We start from the raw sequence: 15,155 nt of genomic DNA, 5'->3' as shown, positions 1-15,155 counted from the left end.
CCGGCGAGTGAAGAGAGAACGGGAGGGTCATGCACAGAGAGAGAGAGAGCGAGAGAGCGAGCAAAACCAACAACATCGAGGCCATCGTGTGCGACATAAAATTTCAATATCCATTTGTAGCGTAATGAATTTGGCTTTCCACTGTGTTGTTGTTCATTAATTTTACAACTTCTTGTGTTCGCTGACGTTGGCCGGGACACGGACTGCAACCGGACCGGATGCGGGCGGTCGGATGAGGGGCGGCTCTCCTCACGAGGTAAAGCCGTACTTCCTTGTCGTGCGTGTCGTGCGAACGTGGACCCATCGTGCATAATGCGTGGCCCGGTTTGTTGTTTTTTTATTGGAGCTCAACCTTTTCCCGAAGTCGATCGATGAGTGGCACGTTGTGGAGCAATCTGTACGAAATTATTAGTCTCGCAAAGCGACTTGCAAATTGGCATGTACGGTGCAGTAATTTGCTTCCTAGTACTCCGCTTCAGTTCCTGAATCCTTCGAAGTCTTACGTAGATTAGGTTGGCGAAAAAGAAATCCATTACTTTGACGTGAAACTCAAAACTTTGTTTAAGATCGGTACCGTTGTTGACAGTAGAGATCTGAATTTGATGTTTGGCCGTACGGAAGCAACTCATGATAGATGATTCCGTTCAAGTCCCACCAAATACACAGTAGAACCTTCCTGGTCTTTATCACGCGTTGACCACGATCGTTTTCGCACAAAAATATAACTAAAGAGCAAAGAAAAAATTGAAAAATAATGCATTTCTTTTTCCCCGACCTAATACATAAGTCGCCCGCTAGTCTTGTATAAATATACCAAATGGTGTCCGAACGCAAATTATGCGTCATATCGTTTATCGATCAATAGTTTAGCTTTAAAATCGTCAACAACCGTACGTATTTCGAACAATTGCTTTTGAAATATTTTACTATCGACGTCTACTTTGATCGATTTTTAGTCGCACGACGTTCGCTCATTCGTTCGATGTTCAGCGCGCGTCATAAAAAGTAAACATGTCGATAAGCGTTCGTTCGTTCTATTTCTGAACTTTGGGCGGAACGAAGATCGCGTGGTCGGCTGGTAACCAATATTTATAGTGCTACATGGCACCTCGGAGCCGATTGCACCTCGATGGCGGTGTGTAACCGGACGTTAGGTGGACGCAGACGTGGGCACAATTGTGCCGCAAATTAGTTGCATGTGCGGCTGAAGGTGACGCACATTGTGATTGAATTAATAGAGGCTCAAACGCCCGCCTTTGCTGTGGCTATTACGGTGACCGGATGTGCTAGCCCGGGGGCGATTAGCACTCCAGTGCCGTCGCATGCATATACATAAAATGTAAGTTGTGAATTCAGCAAGTCACCTTCGGCGTAAAATGCCATTAAATGGTAATAATAGCAAAAGTTATTTCGAAATAAAGAAACAACTTAAAGCCGAGCGTCACCGTGGCGCAGCCCGTTGCCATGTGACGCTAATTGCTACCAATTTTAAATCAATCTCAGAGAGAGAGAGAGCAGTTCCGACTAGGACGTTTTAAGGCACACTTTAAATTACCTTTATTAGCAGGGACGCCGGTGACTTATCGATATTGAATTTGGCACGTGATCCAAACACTTCCGGCGCTGACCAGTGCGCCGGCTGGCGGGAGATTTTGTCACGTACGTCGACACTTCGGACACGGGGACACGAACGGCACGGCGACGACGATGATGTGGGCAAGTGTTTTCGGTGTTGTAAATGTAATGAAAACAAACGAAAAACAAAAAATCGTTAAATGATCGTTAAACCGGGCGGGGAGTCGAAGCACGCCTTACCTGTACAGCGGGATGCCAGCGTTATCCTTAAACCACAGCACCATGTAAACCTGCGACAGGGGCACCGTGATGGGGCACTGGAGCTCAATGTTTCGTCCTTCGACACCATCGACGCTGAACACTTCTGCAACGAAACGAAAACCGGCACGACCGGCCGCCGGAAGCGAACATTAGCCTGGGTCAAAATCAAACAATCGAATCGATGACGAACTAATGGCACGATGGATCAGGCCTTTCCCTTTCTCCGGTATCAGGCCTTTTGGTGGGGGTTAGTGGAAATTATCAAAGCGATGCTTAAAGCATTGGATCTTTTGTGGTTGTTGTCTACTTTTTATACTAATCTGAATTTAACGAGAGGATGCCAAAGGATCTACCTTCAATAGTAATGTTGCTCAATCCGATCCGAAATATTCCCCAAAATATAATGAGAACTACTTCCAGCTATAGAACCATGTCGGATAACGGGATTGAACGCAGTTTTTTGAAACTACAAGCAAACGAGCAATTCGGGAAAAATTGCACGAAAATAGCTTTTCTCCTTAAGCTAACTTGCAGCGGGCATCGTATTTGTCTATGCCATATCGTTAACAGCCGAAATCCTTACTTCAAAAACAGCGTATAATTAACGCGAAACTCCTGAAACGGGAAAGTTTTATCCAGCTTTTTCCCCCATGTTGCGGTTAAAACTAAATGGAACGGTTCGTCAGACTTGTTCAAGAAACAGAACTGAGAAATGAAAAAAACACTATGCACCTCATCATTTCGGTGGTGGTATTTTGCCGCAAATGCCGATGCCCAGCGTGGCTCAACGAAGGGCTCTGAAAAAAGGACCTCACACTGCCGCTAAAACCTCCAATGAGATATTTGATGATCTCAAAAACAGCAATCACGCGTTTCCGTGATGCGCCTCGAAGCGACCATTCCCGGGGGAGCCTCCCGCGGCAGTCAAGAGCGGCCTCTGAAGCATAACGGCGGTATGTGCCGTTCTTTTTTTCCGGGAGTTTCGATTCATCCTGTGGCTGTCTAGCACATTCACCGGACCAGGGCACGCATGCTGCTGGCCGCACCGCAGATTGGTGGGGCCGAATTGGAACAGATAAAGCATTTGGCGCTGACAGTAATCTAATTTCCATACCATTCCGGCAAACGCACGCATCAATCCGGACAACGGGGTTTCGGGCCTCACGAGCCGTGTTCCGATTCCGCATCCAGCGGACAAGCGGATCAATATTTTCCGCATCGGCCTCGCCGGGTTCTACTGATTGGGATGCACGGCCTGCGAACGATTTGAACGTTAAAATAAAACTTTGCATTTGCAGCGATCCGTGCGATGGGCGCGAAAACCGGCCAGCAGGAAGCTTTCGGTGCAGTTACCTTGGTGTTGCTTGTGTGGCGAGTTGCAGGGCCATATTGTGTGCCGCTGCCGAGATTATCTCAGGTCCCATGGTGGTCTAAATAATTCGATTCAACTTTGTGTAGCCTAGAGAGATTTGATCCTGTTTGCGATTTAATCAAATCGTGCCGAATACAAACTCGTGACTGTCAGAGCCACGCGTGTACTGCGATCATGGCATGCTGTGTTCGCCTATGCGTCAAGCATGCGATTCGACTGAACCGTTGAGCCGTAAAACTCAAAATTTCAAGTTTTCGTAACACTGCCCAATATTCGAAGATTTCAAAGGGAGCACTTTGTTCCCTCCTTCCTGCCGAAACACGGCCAACTGCCGACAGGAACATGGACGCAAAGAAAAAAAACTTCTTCCACCAAAAGTTGTTGTTTGTCTTGAAAGCAGCCAAATAAACAGAGAACCAACACAAAAACCATCGAGACCGGGAGGGCGATGCAGGAAAAAATGCGTAACAAAATACAGAAAATTGATTATTTTTCTAACCTTCCAAACGCCGGCGAACGCCCGATCCGATCGAAGGGAAACGAGAGTTTCTGTGTACTTTCCGTCCGACGGCCACTCCGATCCAAGTGGGTTTGCGTGAAGAAATTAAAAACCGGTCACTGGCAAAAACAAAAACCTGGCCCTCGCTTCGATGCCCGGATGCCCTGGCCCTGGTTCGGGGGCCGCCGGGCGAATGATGAATGGCGGTTCTTCGCCGGTGTCGCCCGACGGCGTCCGAAAGCCGTTGACAGTTTTTAATTTGCAACCATGTGGCCGTGGCCGCGGCCGCGGCTGACGTGCGCCGTCTCCTTTCGGCACACTCTCGCCTCTCGGTGCAAGATTTATGGTGGCTCCGTGGGTCGGAGCATAATTTTTGTCCATTGTTTTCACGCCGCACGGTTTGTTTGGTCGTGATTTTGTGTGTGGCCAGGGTTTCGGTTTGCCGTTCCTTTTTTTTCGCCTCCGCCAAGCCTCCTTTCGACACCACGGGTTGATAATTTCCACGAAGCCAGCCTTCGCTTCCCAGCTGCCCCGAGGACCCGGGATGCGCCCTTCCGAATTGCGGACGGCCGGAAAGTGTTGGGTTGTTTGTTGTTTCGGTTATGTTTCATTTTCATCTCGCCGAGAGTCCCCGACAGTGGTCGCGAATGCATCGCGTAACCCAACTCCGGACAGCCGGACGAAGAACAGTCGTGCACTTCCTGGTGCTGGTCCTCCGGCCAGTCCGAGTGGCATGTGTTGTGACTGGATAGAATGTACCACCAGCACAGAGCAAGCAACAAAAAATGTGCGGAAAACTCCAAGACTCACGGTGCACCATTATCAAGTGAAACCCATCTCCACGGTGCGCTCGCGTTATCGTGTTCACGTACGCCGCTGAGATGCATCCCGATCGTGCCGTGCCGTGATTCCACGGGGCATCTGCTGCCGTTTGGTGCATCACCGTGGCAGCGACGACAGGGGCTCGGGACCATCCGGCATCCGGCACAAGCCCCGACGCCACACGTCCGGTTTTGCAAACCAAATATACTTTTACAATATTAAAAAGTAAAATTTCATTGAAGTATTCCGCGAGTTGCCGCCCGGCCGTCAAGTGGCGTCCGTCTGGGTCTGCGCTTATTGCGCTACCATCACCTCGGAGCTGTTGCTCACCAGCGGCGGAGTGCATCTTAAAATGCTCACGTACTTCCGCCGGTGCCTGGCCAGGGAGGGACAAGACATTGCAATCTACATTTATTGCCAGCACCAGCACCAAGAGTTTGCCGTTTGCTCCGCGCTCTTTTGCATGGCCACCGCCAGATTCCTTCCTTCTGCGTTCCTCCGTGAGCTCAACAATTTTGCTGAACGTAATAAAAGTTAACGGGCAAAAAAGGGAAGGGGGGGAGGAAAATGGCCAGGCTGCCTGGGTGTGGGCGCACCTGGCCTAGCCAGGCCACCAAGTGGCTGCCAGTGCTTACCCATGCGGCAGGATAACGGAATGCATTGTTCCAAGCGGCCGTGGAACGCAGTTGGCAATAGTTTGGAGGCAAAAAAAGTAGCTCGAAAAGGATCAGACGTTCTTTTTTCGAATTACTTCCCTCGGCCGGCCGGCATCACTTCCATTTTGCGCAGCAACGGTCAACATAATCCATTAGACGGTGTTTGTTTGGCAATATCTACATTATTACTTTCTTCCTCCCAATTGATAGATTCGCGGGACTGAGCTTTTTACTTCCTGTTTGCTCTATTCTGGGCCCTTCTCTATAACCCTTTTCGTTCTGTTTGATTCTATTATGTTCTATTGTTTTTCGAGTATTTTTTTTCGATTAATGGTGGAATATTAATTGATTTTATTGCAAGTTTGGCCGCGCTGTTGCAGCCATTAAGTGGAGTATGGCGTTTTATTTCCCGTCAGTCAGTTCTGCGCAGCCAAAAAAGGCACCGCGTCGGCAGCAACAAAAGGAGTAGCTACTTTCTGTGGAACATTCCCCGCGGTGCGATAATGGCCGCGGTCGGCAGTGGCGGCAACCGTGCGAATAATAAAAATCTCTCAAGCGCAACATCGGAGCGTTTCGGAGATTTTAATTTTTGATCAATGATTCCGCCTACACGGCGCACCTTCGGCCGATCCACTCGCTGACGGCACGCGGGTGGCACACTTTCGGTTCGGGCAACTCCGGCAGCGATAATCCCCGGCGGTACCGTATTATTTCAATAACAATTCATTAACGCTTGCGAAAATAAAATTAAAAATAAAACAGTACCCGGGGCCCTCGGGAGCGTGGTGCCGACATCGGAGTTCCTTCACCATCGAGTGTAAGCGAGAGGACACGTGGCAGTGTTTGCCCGAGGAACAATAAGCGCCAATGCAATTATGCTTCCGTGGCCGCTCTCGGGTGGCACCGGCTTGATAATGATAGACAATTCATCGGCGAATCCATCGGCGCTCGGCCCGTGTTGAGGTTATTATTTTGGTGAACTGTCGAATTTAAATTTTTTAACAACACCCAACATGCCGAACATGCTGATGATTTATTCAGCTTTCGATCACGTGCGCGACACAGCCGGCCCGAGGCTTCAGAAGGTTCCGACAGAAAATCGAAATGTCACCGGTCGTGTTGAAGGACCCCATTATTGCGACGCGGAGGGCCAGAAAAATCACATTCGCAACACAATGCTTTCGAGGATCACAGAAAGGTGAAATTAAAAATACTGTTCTTACTGCCTCAGTGTGACTGATCCGTGTTCTACATTCGACCCTTGTATCGCCCGCCAATTAAGAAGGCCACATTCCGTAATCACATTAACACGAAAACAAGTGTGTATGTGTTTGCTTAGTCCGCCGGATCACGTCGGGCCGTCAACGTCAAGCCGCACCGTCTTTGGGGCACCAGGCGCCTCCATCGCGTTTGGAATAAGTTCGGGTCATTACGGTACGGGTTTCGTTCCTAGTCCGTGGGCCCCGTGCTGGCTCGCTCGGAGATAAATTAGGTGGGTTTCAATTAATACACCCTTACTACTAAGTAGCAGCTGGTGCCGGGGCTGGCAAATTGCAGTCCGGCGATGGGCCGGGAACTAGCCCGCTCGCTACGAATGCACTAGCTGACAGTTGGGTGTGAAAGAGAAAAAAAGTCTGCAGTCTAGAGCGAGACGGGGAAAGAGAGAAAGAGGGAGACAGCGAAGTGCGAAATCAGAGTGATTAATTGTTGGCTCGTAAAAGTCCACCGATGGTAGACCGATGGCAGCTCGGGAACGGTCATAATGGCGGGCAGATCATCCGTTGGCAAATTTGAGCGACGGTATCGGGGAGCCCGGGTTGCCTGCCCCGCGGTGCCAGCCCGCCCTTCACGAGCCAACGATACCGCGGTGGCGAGCTGATGCGGTCTCCGATCCCGGATGCTGCGCTCGATATCGGTGCGAAGCCCTTGGCTGGACGGACGCACCCAGATATGGATGGGAACGATAATTTATCATCATCACGTGCCCGCTCGACTGTGTTTTGACCGGAAGTGGTGGTCGCTGCCGCTCCCGGTGGGGTGCCACCATTGAGTGGGGCGAAGAAAAAAATCGACTGGATAAAAACAGGAGCCTGGAACTGGGCCAGTGCCCCGAGTCTCTCGTGTGGGGATAACGCACTCTGTACATGGCGACGATTTTACAACACCAAACCCCAACCCCGGTGGGATGCAGCGAGCTCTGGCTAACCTCGCGACGGAACGAGGCCCCATCCGGGCCGGACACCGGGCCGGAAGTAACGATCCGATGCCCGCTGGACGACGGCCAGTTTGGCATTAGAGTTTGATGAGGTGTGGTGTCCGGGCTACAGGCTCTCGGTCGTGCAGTTCCGGGCTGCGGTCAGTTCTGGTCAGCCCACGGCCCGCCCAGCAGCCCACATTAATTATTCTGCGGTGGCTGTCATAACTATAAACCATCAATTTCGGGAGGCGACTCTCGGGCCCCGGCTGGTGTGGCCACCCGAACCCGAAAGGGGTTTGATGTTTTCTGTGGTGGCGATAAAATTTAACGGCGGCACCCATCACCAACCGGCGGCGAGAAGACGGCGATGACGCCCCGGAAGTGGCGTTTACTTTGGCCATTGTGTGTGGATGTGGCTGGCTGGCTACCCGGCGGCGATGCCGCGATGATGGTGAATTTAATTTGGATGAAATTATGTTCCCGGACGTTGTGGACCACGAGGTTTTTTCACGACCGATTTCCGAGGGCAGGAGATTGGAAGTAATTCTACGAATCCTGATGTAATGAGTGGCCATTACGTTGACATTACTGCACAAAGCCTCCTTCGAATCACAACTGAATGTTTGACACTTGATGGTTACAGAATGCAGTAACGCTTTGGAGTATGACATATAGACAGTCCGTATGTACGTCTTTTGCCGTTGTACCGAAATGACGTTTTGCCTGTTCAACAACTCGAATCCTCCAACATGTATTTTTCATTTCTTATTTCTTACAGTCGATTTTACGCTGCCAAATCAAACCACATAATTCAAAAATAGCTGTAGCGACGCGAGGACCTTTTTATCCTTTTCAGGAATTTTGACCGATCTCCGTTATGAAATACACCCAATGAGTAAACAACACAATTCTTGCTTAAGTAGTTTTTTGCGTTACGTGGTTTTTTAATTCGTACGCATATTTTGGGCACTGTTTTTCTTATGATCTGTTTTCTTTTGTGTGTTCTTTGAGTCCCGTATTTCGGGTCAGCCAACGAGTGTTGCGTTCTCCACGTTACGTTTTGAATTCGTCTTTTTGCCTTGTGTAAGAAGCGAATAGATTTTGTTATTGTTGGATGGAAGTATTTATCTAGGCAAGCCTTGGTTTCTACAGATGGAATGAATCGCCTCAAACACTACAAGCGTTTTATTTTTCACTGGCCGATCCTTTAAAATATCAAATACGGCAACCGATGATAGAAAAAAATAAATTTGTAATTTTTCATCATGGGCTAGTAAATTCACAATTCCAATCCTCAATTTGACAGATCGAAGCTGAAGGGGTGTTTTCATGCAGTGGAAAGCTTCCCAGCCAGGGTTCATTTCAAAGAGGCTGGGTTTCCCATGCCAAGGATTTCGGCCTCCCTGGATGTGTATTGCCCGATGTACGGACGAGTTGACTTTCGATTCCAAGTAACAAGTTTGAGCCCAAACATTTTGCACCTAAAAAACCACTAACCCGATACCCCTCCCTGTATCGAGATTGACACCCAAAGCCCCGCAAAAGTGAATAGTTTGCCGTCTGCCAAACATGACCATTAAGCTGAAGTAACCTCAAAGCACCGCAGCCGAGCCGAAAGGGTGACAAAAGCTGCCACCGACCGTAAGTCGAAAGTTGTAAATTTTCACACCCATTAGTCATTGGAACCCGCCCCATTCCCTCCCTTTGGGTCCCGTTCAATTCCCGTTGACCCGAAAACCGCACCAAGGTTGAACTGCATCCTGCCGTTCGCCAGAGAAACAGTTAATTAGCAAATTTCCTAACCACCCGTTTCGACGACAATGGAAAACTAATTCCATTTCCTCCCAAGGGGGCACCCCCGGGGAAATTGGGTTTCCGTCACCACCGTCACCGACCCCGAGTCCTAGTGGTCCCCATCGGTGTAATGTCTGTGTTTTTCGGGCAAAGTTTGAAGGTAATCGATATCAGTTCCGAATCACTTCCTTCCGAGCCACGGTGGGTGAAAGGATTCAACTTCTTGGTCCGCTGGTACGCACCGGCAACCTCAAACGTCCGTGTCAATAATCGATAGCCATTTGCAACTGAAGCAAGCACCTTCACCTCTGTGTCCTTTGCATCTTCTAGGCCTTATTTTTAGAGAGCGCCATCGTCGGCATCGGTCGGGTCGGTGGGAAAAGTTTTTTCAATATGTTTCACCGAACGGGCGATGCTTGATGGGAAAGTGTTTAAAAAGAAGAGCCTGTGGGGTTGACGCCATGTCGTTCCCCGAGAACACTCTGATCATCCTGCTTTTCCCACTCGGTATCGATTAACAGCACGCTCGCATTGAATGTATTGAAAACTGTAAGACGATGCCTATTTTATGGCTCCCAGCATACTCGCAGATACGAGCATGTCCCGAGACGGCGCTTGGGCTCGTCTTAAAATAGGCCCATGGCGCACGCACACGCCCGTATCGGATCCGTTGCTTATCATATTAATTCAATCCTGGCGGAAAAAGGGACGAAACGAGATTAGATTCTCGGCGGGCTCCGGAGGCCCCGAAGATCGATTGATGCTGCCCGAGACCGGGCATCCCAATACCGTACGAGCGCGCGGAGCATACGTTCTCGTTGCGTTCAATATTTGAAAGCGAATGAGCAATTGAAAGTTTTCGATTCGTGCCAGGCTCGATGCTAAGATAATGTCGGCCATTTTGCCGGCTTCCCGTAGCTGATTTTGCCCGCTAAATGCCCGGAAGGCCTACGGGGCTGTTTCACGCTATCGACCGGAAAGGATCGCTGTGTAATCGAATCGGTTAGTCGACTAAACTTTCCGTTCGGGTATTCCACATTCCACAGGACGACGGGGATTCAAAGGCGGTGCTTTATTCTGATTTTCGTGAAACGCGATTTGCGAGCTTCAAATCTTCAAACAGCCGAGCCAGCTGGGGCCAAAAGTCACGACGAGTTCGTTGTCTGACGAACATAAGCATAGCGCGTGACGGGTGAGAATGACCCCGAAGGCCATTGCACGCGGGCCAAAAGTTTGTGAAGTGCGTGGCCTCGTGACGGAGCAGACGGCAGGTGCTTTAATGTTCGGAAGCTTTCAAAACGCCCGGCTGCAATGCAGACGGCCGACCCCGATTAGGACATTCCTCGAACGCCGAGCGTCTCAAGTTTTATCTCAAGGCAACCGTCAAGACGTTTGTTTACCCAATGAAGACATCATTCAGCCCGCCGAGGTGATATGAGAGCTTTTTGGGCCACCCGAATCCGAGTTTAGTTCCGGCACCGGTGACACGGTGTGATGAATTCGTGCATTCCCGTGGACCCGGAAGGACTAACTTTTTTTGGGGCACAATATGACGTGCACCTTCGTCACACACTGGTCCTTTTGATGTTGTGTCTTGACTCTCTCTCTCTCTCTCTCTGGGTCGCCGCGGGGTTAATGGGAAAGTTTGTCACTTTAGCCGGGCCGGGCACGGTGTCCTTGGCGCACGTGACCTGCAGTGGCGTGTGCACACGGTCGTGACACAGTTTATTTGCGAAAATTGCGCACTCCGAACCACGTCGGGAGTCGGGAAAATATTGATCGAAAACTTTCCCAACCGCGGCCGGGCCCGGGACATTAAAAAGTGGAAATGTCATGGCTCTCGCGCCACGTTCGGTTGACGTTGCGTATGCTGCGTTCGCTCTTCTCTAGGGTCTCTGTGCCTATCAATTACACCCTAACAAATGATAACTTTATCGTAAAAGTTAATGAATGAAATGGCTTCGTTCGTTCGCAACAACTTGACCCGGGGAGCTCGCTCGCTAAAACTGTACATAATTTACCAGATGCCGCACGGCGTAAGTACATATCATAAATGGAACCATTGTTCGGCTCCGGCCTCACAAACAACAGTCAACCGATCGAAACATCAATTCCTTCACCTTCCTTCTTCCCTTTTCCCTGACGGCTTTAAGACCCGGCGGCAGCACGGTTGACAAACTTGACTGCGGTGGCGGCCTCGGTGTCGGTCTCGGCGGTGTTGTGGCCGACAAATGTTGAGATAAATTTATTTATCCTGAGCACCCATTACAGCGCCCGGCTCGCCCTCGATCCTTCGAATCCTTGCTGGTGTTGGGCACCATGCCAGCTTTCACCGGCGGTTCTTCGACTTCACCCCCCGGAGGGTGTTATTCTCTCCGAAATCGGCGACCGCAGATTTTCACAGAGCCTTGAACCTTGAAACGCTGAACAGTGCCTGACGCACATTTGGCAGACCATGGTGGAGTAATCCGCTGAAGTCTGACCGGACGGAACATCGACACCGAACGGGCCTTCGTTGAACGTTCACGAAACGCTACGGGTTTTGTGTTGTTTAAAATAGCATAGAAAAATGGAGGATGGCCGACGGATGAGCCATCGCGGATCTGTGATGGAGTTTGGAAGGAAGTCGTCCTTCGCTGGGCGGGCCTTCAGGCAACCGCCAATCGGTGGTTTATGGCAAGCATCGTGCGCCGAGGCGAAAGATTAAAATAACGTCTTCGCTCGTTGGCTGGCTGCTTCTTTTGGGGCAAACCACGCAGGACGCAACAGCCGGACCGGAAGCGGCTGGGAACACGTGTTGTCCTCCCCCTCCCCACCCTCTGGAAGGGAATCCGCAAACGGCCACCAAATATGTGATTACAACAAAAGATTAATTCGTTGTGTGGTGATTTATGCGTGCTCGCGCCCGGGCCGCCCTTCGGACCCCGAACAATGCTCAAGACGCGCTCCGCAACCCAATGGATCCGGTGGCCACGCACAATGGTAATCGACATCGCGTTGTGCGCGCTAATATCATCGCAAATCGCAACCGGAGCCCGGAGCCCGGAGCCCGGAGCGGAACGCGTAAGCCGCCGCCTGGCTGGCCACGGGGCGCGACGCGCAAGAAGGATGTTAAAAGTTTAATTTCGTGTGATACACAAAACCACCTCCACCGGGGGTCGGTGGGGAGGGGTCGTGGTCCCGTGATGGCGCGGTTTATGGCCCCGGCGGTGCCGGCACCGTTGCGGTTGGTTGCGTGCCACCTCACGACGCACTTTGGAGGAACTCTTTGGAGGAACACTTTCGCCAAGTCAATCGTCCGGGATTCGGTGGCCTTCGGTTTGACGAAACAAACAACCAACAAAGGGAGGCAGTGAGGGAAGCCGGGGAACGGGGAACGGGTTCCTAACCGCGGGTGTTGTCCAGAGGGTCCTAGAAAACTTTTGGTCGCCCGTTCGAAGTAATAATAAAAACGGACGGGACTGGGCGGGAGGTTTCTTCACTCTTTTTACGACCCCATCCTGGGGTGGGGCGGGGATCCTGGTGGCCAGCACCGGGGTGAAGAATTGCGTGCCTGCACGGCACGGAGGCACGTGACGTGGCGTGAGACGCCGGCAGATTGCTCTTAGCTGAATTAAGCAGCGGTGCCGTGAGCTGCGCCTTGCTGTGTGCTATGCTGCCAACTATGTTGAGGCCTCCACGTCCACTCCTCCCCCTCGAGACCCGTAAAACCGGTGGCGTCGGGGACCAAAAGTCAGCACCGTCAGCACCCGGGCACCAGGTGATGCCACGGGTGTAATGGATACACCGGAGCTCCGGCACCGGCAGCAGCTCATCAAGGAGTTCATTAATTTTACCAACTTTACGGTGTCAATGGCGGCCAGGGTGGCCGGGGTGGCCAGAGCGGCTCCCCTTCGATCCTGCCTCGACGGGTGCACTCTCAATCATCGTTTCGGGCGAAGGTGTGTCTTTGTGGCGTAGTGAAGACGTTCCGGGCCACGAACCACCCCGTTCGGCTTCGGCCGTTAATAATGTGGCGAGGACGGGCAAGGACCGCCACAAACAGGGTGCGGTGTGGAACGCGGTTCAGAATCGCCAGAGAGGGAACTGGAAAAGACACCTTCAACCGACCGACCGACCGAGAGATAGAAAGAGAGAGACAGAGCCCGTGCCGAGCATAATCCCATAATCATCACCGACCCCCGGGTGTCAGTGTCCTGGAGTGCTGGCTGCCACTTGTTCGCTCATTGTGAGGCTGTGCACTGTGTAATTGTAATTAGCCCTTCAACACACCCTCACAAAATTAAGCGATCCAAAAGCCACACGGCACGGTCCGGAGGGCACAAAAACTCCTCAGTGTCCTGGGGTTCTTTATCCGTTTTTACGGCGTTGGTTGCGGCGATCCGGATTCAGTCCCGGCCCACATGGGTTAATGAGTCCGAAAGATGGTTGGTTACTTCCACTAGCAACCGGAACCCTTCCAGGCACCCTTTAGGCCATCGAAATTAGCAACCTATTGATGATCCTTGCGAGAGTCTTCGAAAGGTCAAGATCAGTGTCGATCAGCTCTCGAGGCAAATGAGTACTGTTGGTGAAACCTGATTACAAATCTTTTGGACTTATTAACCCACGTGTTGGTGGCGCCACAAGGATGTGGCTCTTGGGGAATCTGAACTGAACAGCAGATGGCCTCTCCCTCCGCCCCCCCTCCCCTTCCGCAAAAACTTACCGTGTTTGTTGTCCTTGGCGTTGTCGCTCATCGATTTTCCATCGATTAAATTTATAATCAGCAGCAATTGCCAGCCCAGCGCCCGAACGCAGCAGCTGCCGGGCTTCATGGTTCCGGGGGTGGTGTTGGGTGGCCGGATCGCCAGTAATTTCCGATAGATTCCCGGAGCCAGGCTTTAAATACTTTCCGCCAGAATCCGTATATCCGGTGGCCGTTCGGTAGCGTGATCCCGGTAATCCGAGTGCCGCTCACCACCGTACCGTTGGTGTTGATGAGTCCATCGGTCGGTGCCGGGACACTGTAATGGGCTTGCTGACGCTCTTCCGGGGCCGATGTCGGACGGCGGTGCCTGGAAAAGAACGGACACAACGGGTATGGTTAGACCGCTCGGCGCTCGGAGTCCCAGTTTCATGTCATGAATTTTATCTTCAATTGCTTTCCGCCCACCGGCGACGGGAAGGAAGAAAGGAAGGAAGAAGAGGGTTACCACAATGCATCCGACTACAGGACTTGGGCTGCACCAGAAAGTCACAACGAGCCTGACGTCAGTCACGAGTGCCGGTCGTGTGCCAAGGTATCGTGCTCCATTTCATACACAGGACATTAAATGGTTAGCAATTTCCACCGCGTGTTCCCCGGAACATGGGCCCTGGATTGTCGTGACCGAAAAGGGGGGACGAGTTTTATGGTGGTTTCAACCATAATGTCGAACCTTTCGAGTTCGTTCTCGGCGTCCTCGAGCACGCACTCGAAATGGCAGCCCGTGAGGGACATTTAGTCAAATGCCACTTCACTTGGCCGGTGTATTATTACACATTTAAAGGCACCCCGAGTGCACCGCAATTTTATTCACCTTCTTTCGAAAGAGAGGTTTCACGGAGCACGGCGTGAAATGCACGCCTGGCCTGGCCTGGGCTGGCGTTGGCGTGAGTAACCACCATCGTTACCTATCACGCTGATCGCTCTTCTTAATTAAACTTGCTGCGATGCTGCCTAATTGAATATCGAGCGGGGATCGAACCCCTAGCCCGGTCCTTGCCTCGTTTCCCCGGCAAGGACCTCGCACGGTGAAGGTGCCAACTCATCTCGCATCTCACTCGTTTAATTATTGTTCGATGTACCCGAATGCACCGTGGTGTGCCATAACCGGGTGTGTCTTGCGTTGGGCCACCGGCTTGGGAACGGAGAAAAGGATCACTCCGTCCGCCTTCGGTGTTCTTCTCCCGTGTTATCTTGAGGACCTATTGATTAGCTTCGCATGACTCGGCACT

The 15,155-nt window shown here is 51.4% G+C and overlaps 1 protein-coding gene across 1 annotated transcript in view; it reads right to left on the bottom strand.

The window, feature by feature from the left end:
- Positions 1 to 14,658, bottom strand: part of LOC131208213 (uncharacterized) — a 30,719-nt gene extending 16,061 nt beyond the window's left edge. The window contains exons 1-4 of the mRNA XM_058200865.1: positions 14,597 to 14,658; positions 14,145 to 14,233; positions 1,816 to 1,939; positions 1,556 to 1,670 (exon numbers count right to left, since the gene is read on the bottom strand). Of these exons, the coding sequence (XP_058056848.1) occupies positions 1,556 to 1,670; positions 1,816 to 1,939; positions 14,145 to 14,233; positions 14,597 to 14,658 (390 nt within the window). The remainder of the gene's footprint in view (positions 1 to 1,555; positions 1,671 to 1,815; positions 1,940 to 14,144; positions 14,234 to 14,596) is intronic.
- Between the last annotated feature and the right edge of the window lie 497 nt (positions 14,659 to 15,155).

Source organism: Anopheles bellator, chromosome 2 (genome assembly GCF_943735745.2).
Source record: "Anopheles bellator chromosome 2, idAnoBellAS_SP24_06.2, whole genome shotgun sequence".
Classification (NCBI taxonomy): Eukaryota; Metazoa; Arthropoda; class Insecta; order Diptera; family Culicidae; genus Anopheles; species Anopheles bellator.
The sequence above is the reverse complement of the archived record's forward strand: the minus strand, read 5'-3'. Positions and strand labels throughout refer to the sequence as shown.